This window comes from Diachasmimorpha longicaudata, chromosome 19, assembly GCF_034640455.1.
Source record: "Diachasmimorpha longicaudata isolate KC_UGA_2023 chromosome 19, iyDiaLong2, whole genome shotgun sequence".
NCBI classification, from domain to species: domain Eukaryota; kingdom Metazoa; phylum Arthropoda; class Insecta; order Hymenoptera; family Braconidae; genus Diachasmimorpha; species Diachasmimorpha longicaudata.
Window position 1 is genome coordinate 1669723 of NC_087243.1, and position 25771 is coordinate 1695493.

Here is a 25771-nt window from a genome sequence, read left to right on the forward strand (position 1 = left end):
AATGTAGAAGAGCCCGGGTCCGGATGGAATATATCCGGCCCTCTTGCGAAGAGGGAGTCCATTGCCCCTGTGGAGACAGCTACCGGCACTGAGGGCCTGCCTAGCATTGAGCTGTGTGCGCAGCAGGTGGCGGAAAGTCAGAGTTGTCTTTATCCCTAAGCCGGGTGAATTCAGCTACGACAATGCAAAAGCCAACAGGCCGATCAGGCTAAGCTCTTTCCTGCTGAATACGCTGGAAAGACTGGTCGACAGGCACATTAAGGAGGGGGCACTGAGGGCAAACCAAATATGCCCCTCACAAATACATACGAAGCTGGCAGATCAACTGAGACTGCATTGCACCACTTGGTAGGCATAATAGAAAACGCAAAGGAAGGGAAGGAGGACACCCTCGGTATCTTTATGGACATAGAGGGAGCCTTCGACAATACTTCGTTTGACATGATGGAGAAAGCGGCGGCATCACTGGGGATCGAGGCGTTGGCCACCAAATGGATAGCCGCCATGCCCCGAATCAGAGTTGTCCACTCCACCCTCGGGGGCAGTGCGGTAAGGGCTGTGGTGGGGAGGGGTTGCCCCCTGCTATGGCTCCTCGTTGTCGATGGCCTCCTCACTGGACTCGAAGAACTGGGGGTAAGGACAGTGGCATCTGCGGACGATGTGGCACTGATGGTAACTAGCAGGCACGCGAGCATGCTACATAGCAAGATGCAGTAAGCGCTGAACTATGTTCAGCAGTGCTGCACATCGAAAGGCCTGAGGATAAACTCAGGCAAGACGGAGATGGTGCACTTTACAAGCAAAAGAAGGGGTGTCGTCAAAGCCCCTCCATCTACAATACAGAACTGAACTTCTCTGGGGGAGTCAAATACATAGGTCTCTGGCTCGACAAGAAGATCAGTTGGAAAAAGCATATCGCCATGCAAACCAACACGGTCACTATAACATACTGGGCGTGCAGGCGGATGTTCGGAAGCACATGGGGGTTAAGGTCGAAGATAGTGAAATGGATTTACACGGCCATAAGAACCCACAGCTTACATAGGCAGCCGTTGTGGGGTGGACGGCCTTGAACAAGGCCTGCCACAGGAAAGCGGTGGACAGAGTAGGCAGGCTTGCGATGCTGGGCATAACTGGGGCCCTTCGAACGACCCCGAGCTCAGCATTGGAGGCCCTGCTCTTCATGCAACCGCCTCACCTAATCATAAGGGACGAGGCGACAAAATCGGCTACGAGATTGCGGCTACAGGGAACGTGGAAGGAAGCCAGGGCTGGGCGTGCTCGTGTCATCAGCGAAGCCAGAGAGCTGCAAGGGCTTCTGTCGCGAGGTATTGACGCCTTCAGGCCCAGATGGCACTTTCGCAGGAACTTCTCTGTCAACCTTAGATGGGGGGAAACCCGTCAGGAAAGTACGCGCATTGGGCGCCGCCCCAGGGGCTAGTCTGGTATACAGATGGATCTGGGGTGAGCGAACGAGCAGGAGCGAAAGTGTGGTCTCAGGGGCCCGCAATAGCGATAGCCATCAGACTGGAGTCGCACGCAACCGTGCTCCAGACAGAGCTGGCTGCCCAGAGGACCTGTGCCAGGATGATCCTGGAGAGAGGGGACAAGGGCAAAAAGATCGTTATCTACTCAGACAGCAGACGCGCGCTGAGGGCAATACTCAAATACGAGTGTTGCTCAAAATTAGTGGGTGAATGCAGAAGACTTGGATTCCGGGACACGCTGGGATCAAAGGCAATGAGAAAGACGATGAGCTAGCTAACAACGGGTGCAGGAGGGACCCTCAGGGGAAAGTTGAGCACCTAGGCGTGCAAAAGGACTTTGTGAAGGAGCTAGTCAAGGAACGTGGGGAAAGGAGGATTGTGGATAGGTGGGGCTCGAAACGGGCGCCAAGCACGCAAAGTCCGTCCAGGAAAGACCCGCACGGAAGATTGCAGAATCTCTGTTGGGCCTCAACAGGGCTAAGCTCCGAGCTATAGCGGGGCTTATCACTGGGCATTGGACCCTGACTCTGTACCTATCGAGAATAGGTAAAGGGACTGACCCCCGATGCAAAAGATGCGGGTTGACGGAGGAGGATCCTCGTCACCTATGCACAAGATGCAGCGGGCTCGATGAAGTCAGATGGGACGTTTTTGGATCTGCATGCACAGATATACATGTCAACAGGAACGGTATGAAGGGGCTCTACGAATTTACGCGTAGGGCACACGTACTCGAGGCCAGTAACTAGACGGCTGCCTAAAGGCAGGGTGTAAAATGGCCGGAAGGCCGATTACACCTCTAGACTTATGAGGACCCTCTAACGGCAATAAAAGTCAAATAGCCCTACCTCTTAGTTTAAATTATCAGATGAGAATAGAAAAACAAGAATACAAAAAAAAATAGGAAAAATATTCCAAATTTAATATTATTATTGAAAAGCTTGTGACGAGGCAGATTTTTTCGCCCTTTCCCCGCCTTTTAAAAATACTCCACTGAGTGGCTAGATAGTTTTCTTCACAATGCTGCCGTTGGCTCCCATATTCCGTTATTAAATCCCCCCCTCCCCTCTATCCCCTCACCGCACCACTCACAGTGCGATACGGTTGCCCCCCCCCCTGGATGTTACGAATATGAAGACCCACGTGCCCTTCGCCGGTCAAAAAGTACTGGACAGGGAATCCCCCCGCCCCCGTCAAGAGGACTACGTGACGAATGCGTCGCTCGTCACTATGCCGTGGACCCCCACCCATCCTACAAGCGTCTGAGTAATAAGGGCTGAAACTCACGCGGGGGGAGATACCTATGGGGTATTAGATCGATACCACTAGATTGCTAATTGTAGACCACACAAACGTAGGGAGTGGTGCCCCTACCCGCATGTTTGCCGTGTGTGGAAACCCGTAACCTTGGTGGAGGTGCCTGGTACGCTGAGGAAAATCATCTCTGCGGATTTGATGGACCAACACGCTGCTTCGGTCTCTTTCCTGGGCTAAACGGGCGGACAAGGGATTGGCCAGCCCTCGATCAATCGGCTTCGGCGAGTGCGGAGGCTGCAGCGGCAAGACACTCTTTCCCAGAATGCGGACCCACTTTTGCGGGGTGGAATCCTGCATGAGGAGAGGGTGCCGAGTTTAGCTTGTATTCAACCGTGCTATATCTGCCTCGTAGCTCTCACGATGTGTCCGCTGCCCAAGGGGAGCCACCACATCTGTGCCACTTTTGAGGGTCCACGGAGGCTGGAGCGCGAGAAAGACGAATGAAACGAAAAATGACTGTATGGATTCCCAAAAGAGAACCGCACACAAAATACCAACTACCAAAGAAACCACTGCACAAATAAAAACAGGTGCAAAGCCCCGGCTTGAAAGCGCTAAGGTTCAAACAAGCAAGGACAAGAACGCGCAAGCAACTATTAGAGCAAACCAAAACACGAACACGAAAATGGGAACTAAGCTGCACAGCGATTCTACAGCAATGGACTGTGAAAAGCCAAGCCTCAAAAGAGCGTGGAGCGATCTCAGCTCCAGCTCCTTGACTCCCTGATGGAGATTATCTCTACCCTAACAGTACGATGTGCTAAATTGCAGGGAAGCGTGGACTCGCTGAAGGAAGTCGGGGTAACAGCCAACAAAAAGGAGCCGGGCGTTACATACGCCGGTATTGTGCGAAAGCTAACAGCCCCACGGCTGCCAGCCAAAGCACAACCAATGAGGAAGGAACCGGTCCAAACCGTGTTCCTCAAACCGAAGAACTCGAAAGAGTTCGAGAACATGGGGCAGGCGAAAAGCCAGCTCATGAAGGTGTTCAACCCGAACACCGAAAAGGTACGGATTAAGGACATCCGTACCACCAAATGGGGAATCATACTAACGACCCCTACAGAAAACACAGCACAGAGGCTTGGTCAGAATAAAAACCTGACAAAAACATTCTCGGTCGAGGAACCGAAAAAGAGACTCCCAAGGATCATCATGTATGATGTTCCCAGGGAGATGACTGAGGCTGAGTTGGGCAGCGCTCTTTATACACAAAATGATGGGCTAGCAGAGAGTAAAGAGCTTTTTGAAAAGCAATTTACTCTGAAATTCAGAACGGGCAAAAATGGTGGCAAAACCACGAACTGGGTTGCGGAGGTAACTCCCCAAATGAGGAATAGAATATTGGCTAAACAGCGCCTCTATATTCAGTGGAGCGCCTGTAGAATCCGAGACTTCCTTCTCGTCACGCGATCCTTCAAATGCAAAGGCTTCGGCCACTTGGCGAAGCATTGCGAGAGAGAATCTTGTTGCTCGATTTGTGTAATAGTGGGGCGCACGGGGCCGGAGTGCCCAAATAAACAAAACGAGCAGGAACACAAATGTGTAAACTGCTACAAAGCGAAAAAGCCGCATAATCATGTATCCACACATAAGGACTGCCCATCATAGAAGCAGGCCTTGGAGAGACTAGTCAACCGAATAGATTATGGACAATAAATACTCTAAAAATCCACAGGTGGATGTAGGCTTTAAAGTAGTGCAACTGAACTGCAGAAGAGTAAGAAAATTCATGCCTGAAATCCGGCAAATAGCCGTGACAAAATGGTATGACGTACTCTTGCTCCAAGAACCATACAACAACAAAAATGGTATAGAGGGCCTTGGAATGGGTACAAGAATCGTTAAACATGGGAATACACCACCATGGGCGGTTATAGCTGTTATAAACCCAGCAATCTCAGTAACAAAGCTCGGACACTTGTGTAACACACACTTTGTGATCGCTGAGCTCATACAAAATAATAAAAGCACTTATGTGCCAAGTGGATATTTTCAACTCTGCCCAGACATAGACGAACATATAGATCACGTGCAAAAAGTGACGGAACAGCTAAGAGGTAAAGAACTACTACTTGCCATAGATGCTAATCCATGCTCCACCCTATGGGGAGCAAAGAAAACAAACACCAAAGGTGAAAAACTTGAAGCATTGATCACCCAGTGGAGATTACAGATCGTAAATGAGGGGGACATGGCTACCGTCTCATCGGAAGTCGAAGAAGGTCACCCAGATATGACGCTGGCAACACCTAAAATGTATGAAAACATGTGCGGATGGAAAGTACACGATGGGCGGACATCCAGTGATCACAGAGCAATCACGTTCATAATCAAAACCAGTGAAAACGTGAAAACAGTCAATACCCAGAGCAGCGACAGCTGCAATGGGTATGTGACGAATAAAGCTGACTGGATTCTCTTTACAGAGCGATTAATGCAAGAGTGGCATAGTAAACCCCATAACGACCTAACTAACCGAACCCAGGTCATTCAGCAGGTAAAACACCTTAGTAAAGCACTACGGAACACATCCCTAGCCTGCAACACATCCATACCTATTCGCAATAGTCGAGCCAGGAAGGTTCCATGGTGGAATCCTGAGCTCACAAAACTGAAAAAAGTGGCATACAAGGCTAGAAGGAAACTTCAAAGAAATAAAGATCCTACAAAGAGAGCACAAAAACTCGAAGAATACAGAAAGGAGAAATGGATCCACACACAGAACATTTTCGAAGCGCGCACAAATAAATGGAAAGAATTCGTTACCCTTAACGGGAACGAGAATCCATGGAGTTTCGTATGCAAACTCCAAGCAGGAAAAATCAACACCAAAGATGTAATAAATAACATAAAGTATGACAATGAGTTCACTACTGACTGGCAAGCAACGGCCAAAGCCATGATGGATAAGTTGTTTCCGGAAGAATACGAGGATGGAGTGACCGAGGACCAGAGGCGGGTTCGAGCCCTGAAAAAGCGAACACCAGAAGGCGAAATGAGACTCTTCACCAAGGAAGAGCTAACAGCATGCATAAACAAGATGAAGTTGAAAAAAGCCCCCGGGCCAGATAACTTCAGCTTGGATATATTAAAAGCTGCAATGCCAATAATAAGCGAAGACCTGTTTGAAATATACAACGCTTGTCTTATACACTCCCTTTTTCCAGATTCATGGAAAATCGGGAGAGTAGTAACAATCAAGAAGGGCCCTGACAAAAACGAAACAAACCCGTCATCGTATCGGCCAATCTGTCTTCTACCAATCCTCGGTAAGATACTGGAAGCACTTATGCTAATAAAACTAACTGGGGTAATTGAATCACAATTATCCCAAAATCAATATCGCTTCAGATGTGGTAGATCCACGGAAGACGCCATAGTCCAGTTCAGAAATAAAGTGAAAAACTCAAGTCAAAAATATGTTATGGTCATCTTTCTTGACATAAAAGGTGCCTTCGATTATGTGTGGTGGCCCAGTGTTTTGAGAGCGCTCAGAGAGAAGGATTGCCCCAAAAAGCTATACTTGCTCATCAACAATTACCTCTGTAACAGGAAGGTAATGATGAGGGAGTCTGCTCGTGAGGTCGTCAAGCCTGTGAACAAGGGCTGCCCTCAGGGCTCAGTCATCGGACCCACGCTTTGGAACCTCATCTTCGACTCAAATCTGAAGATGCTCGAAAATATGAGCTGCAAGACGTTAGCGTATGCTGACGATCAAGTAGTTCTAATTGAAGGACACAGCAGAAAAGATTTAGAGGAAAAAGGCCAAGCTGCACTAGACGCGATAGTTCGTTGGTGTGACGAGACCAAGCTCACGCTTGCTGCACATAAGTGTAAAACGTTACTTGCAAAAGGGAACTTTTACAAGAAGACGTCTCCGGACGTCAGAATTAAAGGAACCAGAGTGAAGAGAACAGAACTGTACCAGTACCTAGGAATCACCTTTGATACAGGCCTAAGTGTACAAGAACACGTGAGAAAAATCTCAGAACGAACCAAGGACCTATTTGAAAGGCTGGGCAGAGTGGCCCGAAGAGAATGGGGAATATGTCTAAAAGCGATGGGAACAATATACAAAGCTCTCCTCGTGCCGATAGCTACCTATGCGGCAGCAGGCTGGCACGATAGAATGCTAAAACATGTCAGGCTCAAACTTGGCTCAGAGATTTGCGCTGATAAAAGTCACAGGTGCATGTCGAACCGTTTCCGCGCAAGCGCTGATGGTTCTGACGGGGAATGTGCCCGTCACACTGGAATGTATCCGCAGAACAGCGCATTGCAATCTGAGAAAAGGGAAGAAAATAGAGTTTGAGGATCTTCTACATGACCCCGAGACGCGAAATCCTGGGGAAAGGCTAGAAAAATGGAAAGCACGAGTCCTGAAAGACATCGATAGTACAATTAATGAAATCTGGCAGAGAGAGTAGGACAACTCTGAAAAGGGTAGACCCACTTTCAGATATCTGCCAGATGTGATTACGCGGATGAAAGCTGAATGGCTTCTTCCAAATAGATTTGCCATCCAGTTCATGACTGGTCATGGCAACTTCAAGAGCAGACTTCACAAGCAGGGATCCATAGTCAGATCTGTGCCCTTGTGGTGAAGGAGAAACGGACACTCACGTTCTGATCGACTGCGACAGGGACGATCTCCTGAGAGAGAAGTAGATGAAGCGGTTGGGCATGCGCGTGACGGACGTACAAAAGCTTGCTAAAGATGAAAAATCATTTCGGATCTTCCAGGACTTTGCAAAAGATCTGCTTACAGAGAAAATTGCCATTGAAGCTCGGGAACTCGAGTTACAAAAGTCCCCAGGGGAGGACGCGTAGTGGGGGGCAAACAAAACCCTCAGACATCCCTTAGCATTAAAGAATATATAGAGACACCCAAAAATAGAGGTGGAGTAAAAATAGAAACTCAGTGGTTCGGATCCCGCTTAAAAATGTAGGTCCACTCGTGTTCTCACATGGGGATGCGAGGATAAATAAACACCACAGCCAAATTGATAGTATGAATGTGGAAAAACCTAAAACAGCAAAAGAGCAAGCCGATGAATGAGACTAAACAAATGCTGGTATGCAATTGCGAGGTACAGCATAGTCGAAAGCTTCACATAGTGATGCTTAGGAGGCAGCTCTTTTTTTTTTATGCCGTCGACCGTATCCCAGTACAGTTGTAAAAATTCAAGTTCAGCCGAATATACATCACCTAATAATAATTGTGGAAAATAGAAGGAGGAGTGCGACTGAAAATAGTGAAGAGGAGACAAGTGTGGAGGAAAGATTAAGACGAAAGAGGAGACGGTGGACGACGAGGGAAGATTTGAGGAGAGAGAGGAGAGACCCAATCCGAAAAATCCCACGAGAACGTCCCAACTGTGGACATCGGCCGTCAGCCCATCATCCGTGGACCATTTTGGAGAAAATTGGCGAGACCCGCAGAGATTTGTCGAGACCTCGAACCAGGAGGACCCCCCTTTAACACTGTGAGTGCCCCCCTTTTATTTTCTTCCGGCCCCAAAAAAACTATTAAAAAAAACCCTTAACCCTGAATTCCCCAAAAATACACCCTTCCCCCAACAGCAAGTTGTTCCTGTTTTCTTACAATTAACTCCCCCTGATTATTTGCATGTTTATCCGGTTTTTTCTCTTAATAAATGTTAATTAGTGTCCCCGTCACTTTTTCCCCTACGATTATTGTTATAAATAAAGTTGGAGCATACCCAATTATTATTATATCGAGTCAGGCGTTTGTCGCAGATTGGTTGGCCTTACCCCCTCCCCTTAAGATAATAGAGAGAAGGCCTAAAAATTATTATATTAAAAATTTATAAAAGAAATCGTCAATTAATTAAATTTGCCAACAAAGGCTAATTACAATCGAGTTCCGTTAATTTCTTTAAACCTAATACAATTGCTCTAACCATCTTTCTCCTTCAATATTTCTTCATATGAAAGGAAACTAATTCTTAAAAAGTAAACGTAATCCGGCCGAGAGGAATCAATTGGTAACCAACTCCTCAAGGCCAAAGTTACGAACTGTATTTTAGTTTTAAGTTTTTTTTTGAATAACAAATTTTTCTAAATAAATATTTTCTTTTCTTTTGTTATATAATAACATTCATTTACTTCCCGTAGCTTAAATTATAAAATAAGAGTAAAAAAAAAACAAAAAGAATATAAAAAAATATTTAAGATTATTGTTAGGGAAGAATTGTGCTTTGGTTATAATTTTTTTTTAAATAAAAATTTTTTAATAAATATTTACCTTTTCTTCTCAGCCCCGGACCTCTCTATAAACGAGACGAAGGGGAGGGTTTGAGTCACCTACTGAGCGCGTCTCCAGGTGGCGGATAGGAGGGGACCGGAGTATGAGTGGCACCTTGGGACCGGAGACAGGAGGCTGGAAAGAGCACCTGAATCTGGATTTCCGGGGTACACTTCGGATACCGGTCTGCGATGACTATAACGTCGACCTACGGAAGTAAAAACCCGTTAGGAAGACCCAAAGCATCGCCGCGGACCAGACTCCCCAAGCTAAGGTGGAAGTTATCGTGCCGAGGGCTGAATGACACTGGGGAACAGTGTCTCCCACGATACCCTTGGGGAACCAGGCAGCACCCCATTGTATGCATGCCTTACCTCCGCATCCAGGCTCTGCGGGGGTGGACCTTCTTTTCCTGTCTACTCGTGGGATTAACATGGACCCATTAAATAATAATAAAAATTTTAACGCCGATGACGGTGCCCTCTCTGAGGGAACGGCAGAGGCTTACAGGTCGGAGGAGAGTACGATCTGCGCTAGGGCTCCGGAAGGGGAACAAGCGCAGATACAAATGGAAGTGGAAGGGGAGCCAGCCTCAGAGGGGCCTACCAGTGGTGGGCCCGCTGTCGCTGACCCTACCCTGGCGAAGAGGAGGAAGGGTAGGGCGGGTGCGGAGAAGCGCCGGGCCCGCCAGGCTAGGCTGAAAGCCGAGGCCTCGCGGGATCAGCAATCTCCGCAGAAAGGGACCGCGACGGAGGAGAAGGAGGAACAGGGGACAGGGCCCAAGAGGCCCAGGTCCTCAGGATCCACTCCCCCCGAAGTGGCCATGCCCAAGAAGAAGGCGCGGGCAATGGAAGGACTGGGGGCAACCTCTTTCAGAGAGGCGGCGAAGGGTGGAGGCAGGGTGGCCGTGGTGCCAACTGGCCATCCGGAGCTGTCCCTGACAAGGGAACAGGCCAACCTAGTCCAGGAGGCGCTAGTGGCGGCGTTGTTTGGGACTGACCAAGATGATCAGCTCCCGAGCTTCGACGGCCACTGGTATGACGATGGCGTGCTGTGGGTGGCATGCGCGGACAGTCGATCAAGAGAGTGGTTGACTACCGTGGTGCCCACCCTGGCACCCTGGGAAGGGGCCTCCCTTATCCTGGTGGATAAGGAAGCGCTCCAGAAGCTGATCAGGGTTACGGCCTTTCTCCCGGGAAAACCCGTGGGAGCGGCTATGGCTCTTGAGAGGCTGAGGATGCAGAACCGGGCCCTCACCACAGGCAAGTGGAGGGTGTGGGACTGCCGGAGCGGGGAGGAGGGGCTCAACATGGTGTTGGGAGTAGACCCCAAGTCCCTAGAGGCCCTGAAGGGTTTGGGGATGGCCCCATTCTACTGCCTCGGCCGGGCTCGTTTCTACGAGACCCAGCGGAGAGCGGCGGGGGGAAAGGCGCCCCAGACGCAGCCAGGCCCAGGGAAAGTGGTCGCTGACCAAGGGGGGTCAGTGACCGCAGGGGAGGGGAGAGGGCAGGAGGGAGCGCCAAAGAGTCCGGGTGGACAGGAGAGTGCCCCAGTAGCTGCCAGGGAAGGCGCCCGCGAGGGAGGAGGAAAGGAGTGCGAGGAAGGCTCTCTCTTACAGAGGGACCCCCTTGCCCCTGCAAGGCCTCCGCTGAGCGGACGGACCAAGGGCCGAAGAGGTAGGCCGCCTCTGGTGAGAGGGGGCGCGGCGGGAACTGGGAGAGGGTCTCAAGGGACCCTCAACTGGGCCCTGCCGGGCTCATCCCACTCAGGGCAGGTCAGGGCGCCACCAGGCGACCCTGCCTAACGGCCCACCAATGGCCAGGGGGATAAGGGGGGAAGGAGCAGAGGGCAATAGGCAGGGAGACGGTATAGGCTCTCTGCTAGTCCACTGCTCCCAGATTAACTTGCAGCACTGCAAGGCTGCGACTGCCCTGCTGAGTCGCAGCCTAGCAGTAGAGCATACAGACATATGCCTTATACAAGAGCCCTGGCAATACGGAGGCTCGGTAAAAGGCCTATCTGGAGGCGAGGTGGAGCTATTCTATGCTCAGGGCGACCTGGGCCCCAGGGCCTGCATTGCTGTCAAAAGAGCGTGCGGAGCCAGGGGAATGGCCAACTTCTGCCACAGAGACTTGGTGGCGGTTGTCGTGAGACTTCGGGGGGAGGCCGGTGCGAAGGACATAGTTTTCTGCTCGGCTTACTTCCCACATGACTCGCCGACACCACCACCTACCAATGAGCTGCGTGATCTGGTGAATCACTGCAGAGCTAGAAAGTTGCCACTCATCATAGGTTGTGACGCAAACGCGCAGAACGTGGTGTGGGGCAGCGAAAGATGTAATGACAGGGGCACTGCTCTCCTGGAATTTATGGCAGACGTTGACCTAGAGATCCTAAACAGGGGCTCGAGGCCCACGTTCGTCACTTCTCGCTGTCAATGTATCATTGACGCAACCATGTGCACCCGCTGGCTGGCGAGGCGATGCAGGGACTGGAGGGTGGACCGGGAGGACACACTCTCTGACCATCGACGCATCAGATTTAGCATAGAGGGCTGTGCCCAACCGCAGCAGGACCGCCTGCGCAGAAACCCAAGGGCCACCGACTGGGACTCCTTCGAGAGGAACCTGGAGGAAAGGCTCGGGGTTGGACGCGTTAGGCCCTGCAGGGAGGACCGGTTAGAGGACGAGGTGGAAAGAATCCACGTTGCCCTAACTGAGTCTTTTGAGACGGCATGCCCGGCTAGACGTTGCAGGAAGGGTAATAAAGTGCCTTGGTGGAGCCGTGAGTTGGACAGGCTGAGAAGCCAGTCCAGGAGGCTCGGAAACCGAGCGCACAAATCGAAGAGGGCCGAAGACTGGACTCTGTACAGAAATGTGCAGAGAGAGTACAAGAGGCTCATAAAACGATCAAAGGAGCTCACCTGGAGGACATACTGTGAGGAACTGGAGGCGCTTTCAGGCATCTCCAGGCTTCGCAGGGTCTTCTCGGGGGGCCCTTCACAACGGCTGGGTGGAATCACGCTGGAAAGCGGAGAGACCATCACAGAACCGCAAGAGGTCCTTGAGCATCTGGTTCGCGCGCACTTCCCGGACTCTATTATAGATCTTCCAGGAGAGTGCCTGGAAGTGGACTGGAAGCGAACAGGAAGCGGCGATCCCGACTGGGAGCTAGCCGCACGAATAGTAACGCTGGACAGGCTGCAATGGGCGGTGGACTCCTTCGAAATGTACAAGAGTCCAGGTCCGGATGGGATACATCCGGCCCTCTTGCGAAGAGGGGGGCCATTACTCCTGCGCAGACTGATACCGGCATTCAGGGCCTGCCTAGCATTGGGCTATGTGCCAGGCAGGTGGCGGGAAGTCAGGGTTGTCTTTATCCCCAAACCGGGTAAATGCAGCTACGACAACGCGAAAGCCTACAGACCGATCAGCCTGAGCTCCTTCTTACTGAAGACGCTGGAAAGGCTGGTCGATAGGCACATTAAGGAGGGGGCACTGAGGATTAATCAGATATGCCCCTCACAACATGCTTACCAAGCTGGCAGATCGGCTGAGACTGCGCTGCACCACTTGGTAGGCACAATAGAAAATGCGAAGGAAAGGGGGGAGGACACCCTTGGCGTCTTTATCGACATCGAAGGGGCCTTCGACAATACCGCCTTTGATACAATGGAGAAAGCTGCGGCAGCGTTTGGGATCGAGAATTCGATCATCAAATGGATAGCCGCCATGCTCCGAACAAGAGTTGTCCACTCCACCCTTGGGGACAGTGAGGTAAGGGCTGCGGTTGGGAGGGGCTGCCCGCAGGGGGGGGTTATCTCTCCTCTGCTATGGCTCCTCGTAGTTGACGGCCTCCTCACTGGACTCGAGGAACTGGGGGTAAGGACAGTCGCATATGCAGATGATGTGGCACTGCTGGTAACTAGCAGGAACACGAGCACGCTGCACAGCAAGATGCAAAAGGCGCTGGACTATGTTCAGCAGTGGTGCACATCGAAGGGCCTAACGGTAAACCCAGGCAAAACGGAGATGGTGCACTTCACACGTAGAAGGAGGGGTGCTGTTAAGGCTCCCTCCATTTACAACACAATGCTGAAATTCTCGAGTGAGGTCAAATACCTAGGTATTTGGCTCGACGAGAAGCTCAGCTGGAAAAAGCACATCGCCATGCAGACTAGCAAGGTCACCATGACTTACTGGGCATGTAGGCGAATGTTTGGAAGCACATGGGGTCTAAGGCCGAAGATGGTCAAATGGATCTACACGGCCATTATGACCCCACAGCTAACATACGCAGCCGCAGTGTGGTGGACAGCCTTGAACAAGGCCTGCCACAGGAAAGCGGTGGACAAAATAGGCAGGCTTGCGATGCTGGGCATAACGGGGGCCCTCAGAACGACCCCCAGCTCAGCGTTGGAGGCTCTGCTCTTTATGCAACCTCCACACCTAATTATAAGGGAAGAGGCAACAAGAGCGGCCGCAAGACTGCGGCTACAGGGAACATGGAAGGGAGCTAGGAATGGGCATGCTAGTGTCCTCCGCGCGGACAGAGAGCTGGAAGGGCTACTGTCGCGCGGTGCTGACGCCTGCAGACCCCGATGGCACTTTCGCAGAAAGTTCTCGGTCAATCTTGGATGGGGGGAACCCCCGTCAGGAAAGGATGCGGACTGGGTGCCGCCCCGTGGACTAGTCTGGTATACGGACGGATCACGGGTGAGCGGACGGGCAGGTGCGGGGGTCTGGTCAGAGGGGCCCGCAATAGCGAGGACCATTGGGCTGGACTCACACGCAACCGTGCTCCAGACCGAGCTAGCTGCCCTAAGAGCCTGCGCCAGGATGATCCTGGAGAGGGGGGACAAGGGCAAAAAGATCTTCATCTACTCAGATAGCAAGCGCGCGCTGAGAGCAATACTCAGGTATGAGTGTTGTTCTAAGCTGGTGAGTGAATGCGTCGAGCTGATGGAGGAAATTGCCGTAAATAATCGGCTCGAGGTGGCCTGGATTCCGGGACACGCTGGCATCAAAGGCAACGAAAAAGCCGATGAGCTAGCAAAGAGCGGTAGTTGCAGGGGCTTTCAGGGGGAGGTGGAGCACGTAGGCGTGCACACCGATTTTGTGAAGGACCTGGTCAAGGAACGTGCGGATAGGAGGATCGTGGAGAGATGGGACTCGGAGACGGGTGCCAAGCACACGAAATCCCTCCTAGGAGAACCCACTAGGAAGTTGGCAGAGACCCTGTTGGGCCTAAACAGGGTTAAGCTCCGTACTATGGTGGGGCTTATCACTGGACACTGGCCCCTGGCTCTGTACTTATCAAGGATAGGCAAGGGGACCGACCCCCTATGCAAAAGATGCGGGCTGACAGAGGAGGATCCTCTTCACCTATGCACAAGATGCAGCGGACTCGATGAAGCCAGATGGAATGTCTTCGGGTCTACTTGCATAGATATACGTGTCGACAGGGACGGGATCAAGGGGCTCTATGAGTTAGCTCGTAGGGCACAAATACTCGATACCAGCGACTAGACGGCTGCCTGAGGGCAGGGTGTAAAATGGCCGAGAGGCTGATTGCACCTCCGGACAGGACCGTCTAAATATGATAAGTGATAAGTGATTGCCTTTTCTTTTTAAATGTTCAGTTCCGTTATTTTTAAATTATCAAATAGAAATTGGGTGGAAGAAAAACTTAGAAGGAGTCTTTTTAACTTTTATTTATTTATGTTTCCTTACAAAACTTACATTTTTCTTACAACTAAAATTAATTTCCATTTTTGCGGGTCGCGGGTTTTTGACCCTTCGTTTTTCAATTGGAAATACGAAAGGCCAAATTCCCGCTAGTCGAAGTTGACGGTGGCGTCCCCGAGGATCCCCCGAATCGGTAACCCGTTCCAGAACACGCCAGAAACGTGGATTCCCAGAATTCCCCAGAGTGTCCGTACAAACGTAGGAGAGCCTCCTGACACCCGGAGGCTCTGCGCTAATATAACAAACTAAAGCTACTGTTCTCGGTTTGTGGGTGAATGATAATCCAGTAATTTTGGTACGATACACAGAGACCATAGGGGAGTTTAGCAGGGCCAATCCTGGGAGATCAACCACGCAATGTTCTACCGGTAGCGCCGGAACTAATTTTGCAGCCGGATTTGTTGGTAAGGTACCTAACATTACGGTTGCAAAATCGGAGCAGAAGGAAAAGTCGGTAACGGCGATAGCGGGGGGTGAGGGAATACAAGTAAAGAGGGGAAATTAAACGGCTGGGCAGGCGTTCTGAATATCCGAACGGCGTTGAGGGAAGCTTTTCCCTCATTAGGAGGCGAGGAGGGATTACCTTTCAAAAATGCAGCTTGACGCGCTTCAGTTTTCAGCGACGGCAAGCGAGAATACCCAGTAACCCCCCACGATTCAAAAATTCATTTCTCCCCCTCTAATTGAGATGACGAAATAAAACCAACGTCATTCGATTGCTCATTAAATTGTTCATTGATGATGGTGGTTTCGATTTTTAATCCGAATGAGGAGGAGAGGGATTAATTTTGAAAAATGTAGCTTGACGCACATCAGTTCTCGGCGGCGTCAAGCGTGAATACCCAATAACCCCCACGGTTCAAAAATTCATTGCCCCCTCACTAATTGTGTGCGACGTAGTTACCGTGAGGATAAACTCAAAGAAAAAATAGAGTCTTCCGGTTTGATCCTTTCGTGAGGTTGTAAGTCGCAGGTATACACCTTGGTGCGGCAACACTGTCTCCTGCACTGCGACTCACGGAAAGTAATTCGCAAGCAGCGATGTTCTTGTTTATGTGGAGGGAATAAATAATCTCAATCACATAAATTGATGTTCACAAATAATTAGAAAATCTTTATTATTAGATAAGATAGATTAATGACGTTGGCTTTATTTCTTCATCTCAATTAGAAGGGGAGAAATGAATTTTTGAATCGTGGGGGATTATTTGATATTCTTGCTTGACGTGCGTCAAGCTGCATTTTTGAAAATTAATCCCTCCCCTCCTCATTTGGATTAAGAAACGAAACCACCATCATTAATGAACAATTTAATGATCAATCGAATGACGTTGGTTTTATTTTTTCATGTCAATTAGAAGGGGCGAAATGAATGTTCGAATCGTGGGGGGTTATTGGGTATTCTTGCTTGACGCCGCCGAGAACTGGTGTGTGTCAAGCTGCATTTTTGAAAGTTAATCCTTCTCCTCGTAATTCGGATTACGAAATGAAACCATCGTCATTTATCAGAGATTTCATGAGGAATCAAATGGCGTTGGTTTCATCACTTGATCTCAATTAGAGCGGGCAATATCCATTTTTAAATTGAGGGTGAAACTGCCGTAATCGGCTCTTGAAGGGAAAAGCTTCTCTCAACGCCGTTCAGATATTCAAAACGCCTGCCCAGCGGTTTAATTTCCCCTTTACTTGTATTCCCCCACCCCACGCTATCTGCGTTACCGACTTGTCCCTCTGCTCCGATTTTGCAGCCGTAACGTTCGGTACCTTACCAACAGATCCCGCTGCAAAATTAGTTTCGGGGCTACCGCTAGGACATTTCGTGGTTGATCTCCCGGGGAGGCTCCGTTTGTACTTTCTCAACTGTATCAATGAACAACTGTACAGAGAATTTTCAAACGGTGAGAGCACCACTGTGCAGGGATTCAACTGTCGAGACAAAAAGCTAGGCTGTACATGTGGCACTGCTTCGGTTAAACAGTGTGGACCAGGTAGAGATTGATTCCGTGTTGACTGCAATCGGTATCAGCTAAAGTTTCCGGTTGGAACTAAGAGATCTCATTATGTATCACACAATGAGAGAATTGGCTATCGAACAAGTATCAGCGATTCTACCGGGTGTCCACTTATTTTATTTTTCTCATTTTTATTTCATAAATATAAATTTTATTTCATACATATAAATGGGATATCAATGACGGTAAATAAGAAAATTGGAATAAATAATCTTCATTTTCGAACAAGTATCAGCGATTCTACCGCGTGTCCACTTATTTTATTTTTCTCATTTTTATTTCATAAATATAAATTTTATTTCATACATATAAATAGGATATCAATGACGGTAAATAAGAAAATTGGAATAAATAATCTTCATTTTATTATTCTGTGCAATGATTAAAAATTAAATAATTATGCAAATCCAATTGCGAGACTGTCAAACCATGAACAAGAAATAGCAACAAATGAAAGACGTAAAGAATACATGCTGCATCGGTATGTTGGAATAATTTTAACCACAACTTATTCAAAATATAATTTTGTTTATAGAATATCTACAATATTTTTATCGATATTAAACATTTTACAAATAAGGACAACTTGGCCCATGACCAGCCAGCCACAGATATTCCAAGACATCCCAATCATGATTGGTTTCACTTTCATCAATCCCATTCACGTCCTCTGGCTCTGAAAAAATGATAGTCAATTATTTAAAAGGTTGAGAAGCAAATAGATGAAAAATATTATTTTTTTACGTAAAAATCTTACGCTGTATCGTGAGTATTTGCTTTCTGTCGCGGTTTCGATCAGCGCACGGCATTGCTGAAGGTTGTTTCCTCGCTTGACTTTTTCTTGAGGAACTTTGACGTTTTTTCTTAACTGAAACAGAGAAAATATATATTAGAAGGGTTATTATCACAATAGAACAGGCCACATATTACGTTTTTTATTGTTTTTTATTTATTTACCTCCATACTCTGCATTTTCATCGTCCAGCCCCAGGACGTCTGAATGCTGCACCTCACAATTATTCCGTGGGAAGGATTTCCCGTGTTCTTCATTAATTATGTCTTGAATATTTGAAGGTAGGCATTCTCTTAGAAAATTATAAACAGCCTTCTTTATGATGTTCCTGAAAATTTATGATGATTATCGTTTTTAGAGAACTTGAATTGCAGTTAGGTATTTTTTCTTGTTTTCAATAGAATATAGCAATCTCGTTAATCCATCACATGGGCAAAAAGCTATCGATACTCGCCCCCTCCCCTCGATCATTTAATATAATATTTGTTAATAAAAATCTCACCTTGGAAGGGTCGTTCCTGTTTCCACCTGAGTGAGGAGTTTGTCCTGCGCTTGCAGGATGCACATGTCCCGATTGTAAAGTTCCTTTCCTTTTTTGGTTTTTGAGATGGGTAGATTATTTTTCAATCTCTGCAACTTTATGGATTCATCTTCGATGACCTGTTATAAGTTATCTGCAATTGAAAAAGAACGATATATAATATTCAGAATCCCTGTCAACAACGGGATTTCACTAAATAGAATTGATACTATTCCAATGAACCGTGAAGCAAAAACCAAAAATGGATTTATTTAAAGGGTGGCCGACTTATCATGAGTGAAGAAGTATAAAGTATATATACTTACGAATCAGTATGAAAACGGTGACACGAGGGCCACCGACTCGAGGCGTGTAATGGCGGTTATATGCTTCAACATCATTGGTTGTTCTAATCCGACTCCCGTACACAGAGGTCCATTCAGTATCCCACAACCATTGTCTCCTTAAATAGTCTATAAAACGCCGAATCTCTGGAAAATTTTCTGTATGCGACTGCGTGAGTTCTTCGAGGACATCTATTCCAATCGTCAAAAGTTGAGGGGGAAGTAACCCAAGAGATCGACTTAAAAATTTGACTTCACGGGGAGATTGAAGCTTTCCAAGTTTCAAGATATCTGCCCAGTATGCAGATATCGCCTATAAATTGATTATAATTCGATACCTGATAAAAACTAAATTAAACTACAAGACAGACTTGAGCGTAAACATACTTGCACTAGGTGAAACAGGCAACCTTGCAATTTGGCTGCCGGAAACAATGCTTTGCATGCTTTGCGTGGTGCTTGTTCAAAATCGGAGATAATTAGTTCTACGTTCTGCAAACCCGGAGCTAATTGGATGATACGCTGTAGAATTGCTTCATAGAGGGATGCTCTTGCACCTCGCGTGTAGGCGTAAACTGCGGCGAAAGCTTGTCAAGGAGAAAAAGTAGAGTCGGTTACATTATCAAAAGAAAACCATAACAAAAAAGGGTTCTTCATACCTGGTTGTGCTTTCTGAAGCTGATTATCCACATCTGCGTTCCTTTCGGCTTCTGTGGAATTGCCTGAAACGTAAAAATTAATAATCAAAATTGTTCGTTATGCTCATGTATTGCATCGCGAAATCGAAAAATTCTTCACGGCCACTTGGGGAACAATTTGAGGGTTTGGGATTGCAAATTCATAATCAATATGTTTTCAATTATTACCTTCATTGTTCCATCAAACTCAATGAGTTTCGCTGAGTTCAACTCTGAAATCATGATATCAGATGCAAAAATCAGGGCGTAACCTTCACCCCTATCTGTAGGTTGAACCGCTCCCTTATAATTATTTCTTACAATGTTCTTCAATTCATTGTTATTGTTCTGTCGCAGAAAAAATTACCCGTATTGTACCTTTTCTTTCCCCGGAAACTAAGGACTATAAAACATAAAAGCCCCGGCTTAATGTTCTAAAATTGTAGATCCATCGAGCAAATCATTTATTACGCCCACTGAGAAAAACACTTAGTTTCGATAATGATTTATTTTTCAACGATTCCGACCTTTAGTTTATATGGGGGTTTCGGGAATATGATAATCCCTCGTCCCTCCTTAACGACGACCGAAATTTTCCCGGGAATTTCCCATCGTCTTAAAGGCATTTTATTACGGGCAATATACTCCTACGCGCCTCTCCTCTAGGTCCGTGCCTTTGGACAACATCCCAACATTTCGATACAATAGATTAGTACCTTTTTCGAAATTAGGAACTACACCTTATCAGGTTACGTTCAACATTCAAATTATCAGACAGACTCTCTCGATAATTTATACAACCTAATTTGATATCCGTATTTTAAAACTATTGTATATTAAATAATTGAAAAATAAACAATTCGAATATTCAGAAATAAAATTGCTTTTCACAAACACATCTTCACCATAAGGTCAGTGAACGAGTGTACATAATTTTTGGTCCTTCGAGCCGGATATCAAATAATTTAAATTCGGTAGTGAATATCGGCGACGGAAAAAGGTAAAGTTACGTGATCAGTGAATTACCTCTACCACCACACTACAATGACCGGAGCCAACATCACCAAAGAAGCAGAATGTTCCACCCTTCGAAGAAGGCGTGGTTCAATACAAGCTGCCATCACCAACTTTACCTCAATTGTGGAAATGTATCGAATCACTCCCAAGGAAGATCGGAAGCCTTATCAACTTCGGGCTGCTCTTCAACGACTCCAGGATCGCTTCAAGACTCTCCCAGAGATCCAGGAACGACTAGAGGAGTTAGACGAAAACGAGGTACAGAGACAATTCGAGTTAGAGGATTCCTTTGATACTGTTGTTGGAGATGCTCTGGAACTGCTCGACCAGCACGAGCTGCAGAGATCCAGAGAATCTTCAATATCGCAGTCTCCAGCACCAGCACCTCCAACAGTCGTCCACAATCTACCTTGTCGACCTCGTCTACCAGAGATCAGGGTCCCTGACTTCGATGGAGCAATTGAAGAATTCCCAACATTCTGGGATGCATACTCAAGCGTCATCCACGACAACACAGATTTGGAAGCCGTACAGAAGTTCCAATATCTACGAGGATTGCTCAAGGGAGGAGCGGCTGCAGTAATTAGCTCACTAACCACAACAGAGGAAAATTACGCAATAGCGATCGGCATCCTCAAGAAGAAATACGATTGTAAAAAGAAGATTCTTCGCAGACATTGGGCTATCCTGAGAGACTACCCGCCTTTACAACGCGACTCTCCATCAGAATTGGGAAAACTAGTTGATGTGATGAACCAACACATTCAAGCATTGGAAACGCTTGGACAAAAGGTTGCATATTGGGATCTCCCGCTCACTGATCTCATCACTCAGAAGCTAGCACAGGAGACCATTTGGCAATGGGAGCTCAATACTCAGGGAGTAGACTTGCCAACATACAAACAACTGTTGGAATTTCTAGAAGCAAGAGCGACGTGTCATGATGCTAGAACAGCATCATTTAAGGGCTACCCATCAACCTCATCAGAGAGATCAATTTCTGATAAGAGGAACCAGAAGAAGCCCCGGAGACAGGCCTTTGCTACATCACCGATAGCTCCAGCAGCATCAACCCCATCATTAACAACATCGTTCTGCATCCTCCAATGCGAGACATCACATCGGCACCTCAGCAAGTGTCCAGTCTTCAGCGGTCTCACACCAGATCAGAGGTTCGTTAAGGTTAAATCAACCAACCACTGCATTAACTGCCTTAAACCAGGGCATACATCCTCCGTCTGCACATCCACAACAGACTGCCGAATCTGCAAGGGGAGGCATCATACTCTTCTGCACAGATCCAGTGAGACGGTGTCAGCTCCAACACAACAATGACTAGATTCAGCACAAGGCTCATCCACTCGAAGAACAGCTCTGATTGTGAATTCCTCTACATGCGATCTGATGGTCACCGCTCAAATTAACGTACTCAACATTCACAGACAACCTGTCAGATGCCGAGTACTTCTAGACACGGGGTCGACCACCAATTTCATTAGAGAAGGTCTGGCAGTCTCGCTGAATCTACCGCTGAAGCCATTTGCTGTACCCATAGGAGCTCTGAACGACACCAACACGTCAACAAGATACTTGGTTAGAGCAACGATACGGTCTCGGATAAGTGAATATGAAAGGACACTTGACTTTTTAACAGTTCCTGTCATCACACAAGCCATTCCCGATCAACCTTTAGACCACAAGAAGATAAGGATTCCAGCCAATATAATACTTGCTGACCCTGATTTTCATTGTCCTGCATCCGTGGACATGCTCCTCGGATCAGGGCTAACACTCTCACTTCTCGGTGAAGGCAGAAGAAAACTTACGCCAGCGGATCAATTAGAGCTGTATCTTCAGCAGACTCTGCTCGGCTGGGTAATTGGAGGAAGCGCGCCAACGATGCAGCCGGTGCGTCAACGCATATGCCATGCACTCAACACCTCCAGCCTCGACGTCGATCTCACCAAGTTTTGGGAAATTGAAGAAGCTGACACCACTCCATCTTCAACCAGCGATAATTCAGAATGCGAGCAACACTTCCAGGAGAACGTCAAACGCGATAACTGCGGCAGGTACATTGTCGCTTTGCCGTTTAACGGAAAAAAGGCTCTGATCGGAGAATCAAGATCACGAGCTTTTCGCCGACTGAAGTCATTGGAACGAAGGCTGGATGGAAATGCTGAGCTCAAAGGACATTATCATGCTGTCATCCAGGAATACCTCGACCTTGGCCACCTCACAGAAGTCACCGGGGGAGACTTATCACAATTTGGATATTATCTGCCACATCATGCTGTGATAAAGGAGTGCAGCACCACAACCAAGGTCCGTGTTGTCTTTGACGGTTCATCAAAGACCAGCACCGGAGTGTCTCTGAACGAGACTCTACATGTCGGACCTACAATCCAAGACGACATATTCTCGCTGCTTCTCCGCTTCCGTCTGTATCCATATGTGCTTACAGGTGATATCGAGAAGATGTACAGGCAAGTTCTCGTACGTCCTGAAGATCGACTATATCAGCGAATCCTGTGGCGCAATGGAAAGGAGCCAGTGAGAACCTTTGAACTAAACACAGTGACTTTTGGACTCTCGGCAGCTCCATACCTGGCAATTCGATGTCTGCATCAACTTGCCAATGATGAGGGCCATCGTTATCCAGCCGCAGCAAAGGTACTCCAGCGTGACCTGTACGTCGACGACCTGCTCACTGGGACACAGACAAGAGAAGAAGCTCTTGAATTGCGAGAAAATCTCAATAATTTAGTGAAGCTTGGCGGATTCAACCTCAGGCAGTGGGCCTCTAACGATCCATCAATCTTGGCTGACTTGGCACCAGACAGTGTCAATCAACATCTGCAGATTGGAGACTCTACCACCTTAAAAACTCTGGGAATTTATTGGAACTCCGCAGCGGACACCATCACATATGCAGCTAAGATATCAACGAATGCCATAATTACCAAGCGCTTCGTCTTATCTGAAACTGCAAAAATCTTCGATCCTCTCGGTCTTCTATCACCAGTCGTCATTAGACCCAAGATGATCATGCAAAAAATCTGGACGCTGAAGATAGGCTGGGACACACCACTTCCATCTGAGGTTCAAAGCGAATGGTTTCAATTCTACGATCAACTTCACTTGATCAGCAAGATGACATTCCCACGCCTTGCACTCCAAGAAAAGTTCAGAGAAATCCAACTTCATGGATTCAGCGATGCCAGCGAAGAAGCCTATGGAGCATGTGTCTACCTTCGTTCAGTAGGAAGTAATGGGGAGGTCAACACTGCACTGCTTTGTGCAAAATCTCGTGTTGCGCCTCTCAAACGATTAACTATTCCGAAACTCGAACTTTGTGGGGCACAGTTGCTCATCAAGCTCATGCAAGGTATCAAAAGGACCATGACCATCAACATCGATCGGATTGTTTACTGGACTGATTCCACCATCGTTCTACATTGGATCCACACACCAGCACATCAATTACAGACCTTTGTCTCCAATCGCGTGGCAAACATTCAGGCCAGGTCTGAACCAGCCGATTGGAGACACGTAAGGACTCATGAGAATCCAGCTGATCTCGTATCCCGTGGACAGGACATCAAAGATTTCATCACCTCCAACATTTGGTTCGAGGGTCCCTCATGGCTTCAAGCAGAGGAAAACAGCTGGCCGGTGCTGGATCTCCAGTTTTCACATCCGCCATCAGAGATGAAGAAGAGATTTTGTCACGTGGCCTATAGTGGACGACAGCAACATCCGCTGCAATGGTACTCTTCCATTTTGAAATTACGAAGGGTAATTGCTGTCTGTTTACGTTTTAGAACCAAGAGGAAGGACGCCCTCGCAGCAGATGAGCTGATCACCGCTCAACGTGCCATAATATATTGGCTGCAAGCAGAGACTCTTCATCCCCTTAAACGTGCTCTCGAAGGTACTGCGGACAAAGGAGCGAAAAACGGAGAATTAGCTAAGGTTTCCAAGCTGAGCCCATTCTTGGATAAGGATGGACTCATCAGAGTGGGAGGCAGGCTACAAAGGGCAATGATTCCATATGAACAACGTCATCCGATCATTCTGCCTAAGTCTCATCCAGTCACCAACCTTATCATTGAGGAAGCCCACGTGTCCCAGCTACATGCTGGCCCTCAAGCAACACTCTACTACATTAGACAACAGTACTGGCCACTGGACGGTCGAAACTCGGTGCGCCGTATCATTCATAAGTGCATACGATGCACGAGGCTCAATCCACCAGCAGTCGATTACGTCATGGGCAATTTACCGACAGCCAGAGTCACGGAGTCACGCCCATTTACTAACGTAGGCGTCGACTACTGTGGTCCATTCTTCGTTAAAGAAAAGAAATTTCGGAACCGTAGCCGCGTCAAGGTCTATGTCGCTGTTTTCGTGTGCCTTGCCATAAAAGCCGTCCATCTGGAGGTCGTAAGTGACCTCACAACGGAGGCTTTTTTAGCGGCCCTACGAAGATTCATCGCCAGACGTGGATGCTGTCGACATATTCACTCGGACAACGGCACAAACTTCATCGGTGCCAATAACGCATTGAAGGAGATATATGAACTCTTCAAGTCGGAAGTGCACCAGAAGACAGTCCAGTCGTGGTTGACAACAAAGCATATTCACTGGCACTTCATCCCTCCCTTATCACCACACTTTGGAGGCTTATGGGAAGCAGCTGTAAAGTCCTTCAAGTATCATATGTATCGGATCATCACGGACGAGCTGCTCACCTTCGAGGGATTCAACACTCTGGTTATCGAAATTGAAGCTGTGTTAAACTCTCGACCGCTGGCTCCAATGTCTTCCGACCCTAACGACTTGTTGGCTCTTACTCCTGGCCACTTTTTGATTGGAGAGTCGCTCACCTGTCCAAGGCAACAAGACTTCACTGATATTCCAACGAATCGGCTGTCATCATGGCAGCATATTCAAAAATTGAAACAACATTTCTGGACTCGTTGGCATCGGGAATATATCAGTGAACTCAGCCTTCGATCCAAGTGGAGCAAGGGAAAACATCATATTCAGGAAGGCACAATAGTGCTCTTGAAGGAAGATAATCTACCCGCCCTCCAGTGGGCCCTGGGACGTATCGTCAAGGTATATCCAGGGGCCGATGGCATCATCCGTGCTGTCACCGTCAAGACAGCCAAGGGACTCCTCGACCGCAATGTGAAAAAACTTGCTCCATTGCCGATCATCAACAATCAAGCAGAATAAGAGTTTAAATAAGATAACTATGTTCTCTCGTAATTCAATCCACATTTTTTCATTGATTAAATAGTTAATCAACGGGGGAGTCTGTTCTGTCGCAGAAAAAATTACCCGTATTGTACCTTTTCTTTCCCCGGAAACTAAGGACTATAAAACATAAAAGCCCCGGCTTAATGTTCTAAAATTGTAGATCCATCGAGCAAATCATTTATTACGCCCACTGAGAAAAACACTTAGTTTCGATAATGATTTATTTTTCAACGATTCCGACCTTTAGTTTATATGGGGGTTTCGGGAATATGATAATCCCTCGTCCCTCCTTAACGACGACCGAAATTTTCCCGGGAA

The 25771-nt window shown here is 47.7% G+C and overlaps 4 protein-coding genes across 4 annotated transcripts; 3 read left to right on the forward strand and 1 right to left on the reverse strand.

Annotated features, from left to right (window-relative positions):
* The first annotated feature begins 288 nt into the window (after nucleotides 1–288).
* LOC135171212 (uncharacterized) lies at nucleotides 289–2492 on the forward strand. Its single transcript, XM_064137600.1, has 7 exons — nucleotides 289–713; nucleotides 755–1001; nucleotides 1046–1328; nucleotides 1406–1693; nucleotides 1738–1873; nucleotides 1963–2228; nucleotides 2428–2492. The coding sequence occupies exons 1-7, from the start codon at nucleotides 289–291 to the stop codon at nucleotides 2490–2492; spliced, it is 1710 nt and encodes a 569-aa protein (XP_063993670.1).
* A 14911-nt stretch (nucleotides 2493–17403) lies between these two features.
* LOC135171213 (uncharacterized) lies at nucleotides 17404–18712 on the reverse strand. Its single transcript, XM_064137601.1, has 5 exons — nucleotides 18474–18712; nucleotides 18130–18301; nucleotides 17792–17955; nucleotides 17592–17702; nucleotides 17404–17510 (listed from the first exon to the last, which is right to left on the reverse strand). The coding sequence occupies exons 2-5, from the start codon at nucleotides 18192–18194 to the stop codon at nucleotides 17404–17406; spliced, it is 447 nt and encodes a 148-aa protein (XP_063993671.1). The 5' UTR covers nucleotides 18195–18301; nucleotides 18474–18712.
* A 1500-nt stretch (nucleotides 18713–20212) lies between these two features.
* LOC135171214 (uncharacterized) lies at nucleotides 20213–24047 on the forward strand. Its single transcript, XM_064137602.1, has 3 exons — nucleotides 20213–21488; nucleotides 21531–23927; nucleotides 24010–24047. Exons 1-3 carry the CDS (start codon nucleotides 20213–20215, stop codon nucleotides 24045–24047), a joined length of 3711 nt encoding a protein of 1236 aa, XP_063993672.1.
* A 410-nt stretch (nucleotides 24048–24457) lies between these two features.
* LOC135171215 (uncharacterized) lies at nucleotides 24458–25429 on the forward strand. The gene has a single exon (XM_064137603.1). It carries the CDS (start codon nucleotides 24458–24460, stop codon nucleotides 25427–25429), a length of 972 nt encoding a protein of 323 aa, XP_063993673.1.
* Nucleotides 25430–25771: the final 342 nt, after the last annotated feature.

What these genes read in the sequence shown, in the direction of transcription:
- LOC135171212 (XM_064137600.1), top strand. Translation starts at nt 289, where the DNA reads ATGCCCCTCACAAATACATACGAAGCTGGCAGATCAACTGAGACTGCA. An exon ending in ATGCTACATAGCAAGATGCA is followed by an intron (nt 714 to 754) that starts GTAAGCGCTGAA and finishes GCACATCGAAAG; the next exon opens with GCCTGAGGATAAACTCAGGC. An exon ending in GTGTTGCTCAAAATTAGTGG is followed by an intron (nt 1,694 to 1,737) that starts GTGAATGCAGAA and finishes CTGGGATCAAAG; the next exon opens with GCAATGAGAAAGACGATGAG.
- LOC135171213 (XM_064137601.1), bottom strand. Translation starts at nt 18,194, where the DNA reads ATGTGCATCCTGCAAGCGCAGGACAAACTCCTCACTCAGGTGGAAACA. An exon ending in ACAGGAACGACCCTTCCAAG is followed by an intron (nt 17,956 to 18,129) that starts GTGAGATTTTTA and finishes ATAAATTTTCAG; the next exon opens with GAACATCATAAAGAAGGCTG. An exon ending in GCAAATACTCACGATACAGC is followed by an intron (nt 17,511 to 17,591) that starts GTAAGATTTTTA and finishes TCATTTTTTCAG; the next exon opens with AGCCAGAGGACGTGAATGGG.
- LOC135171214 (XM_064137602.1), top strand. Translation starts at nt 20,213, where the DNA reads ATGACCGGAGCCAACATCACCAAAGAAGCAGAATGTTCCACCCTTCGA. An exon ending in TACTCTTCTGCACAGATCCA is followed by an intron (nt 21,489 to 21,530) that starts GTGAGACGGTGT and finishes GACTAGATTCAG; the next exon opens with CACAAGGCTCATCCACTCGA. An exon ending in ATTTTGTCACGTGGCCTATA is followed by an intron (nt 23,928 to 24,009) that starts GTGGACGACAGC and finishes TTTACGTTTTAG; the next exon opens with AACCAAGAGGAAGGACGCCC.
- LOC135171215 (XM_064137603.1), top strand. Translation starts at nt 24,458, where the DNA reads ATGGGCAATTTACCGACAGCCAGAGTCACGGAGTCACGCCCATTTACT.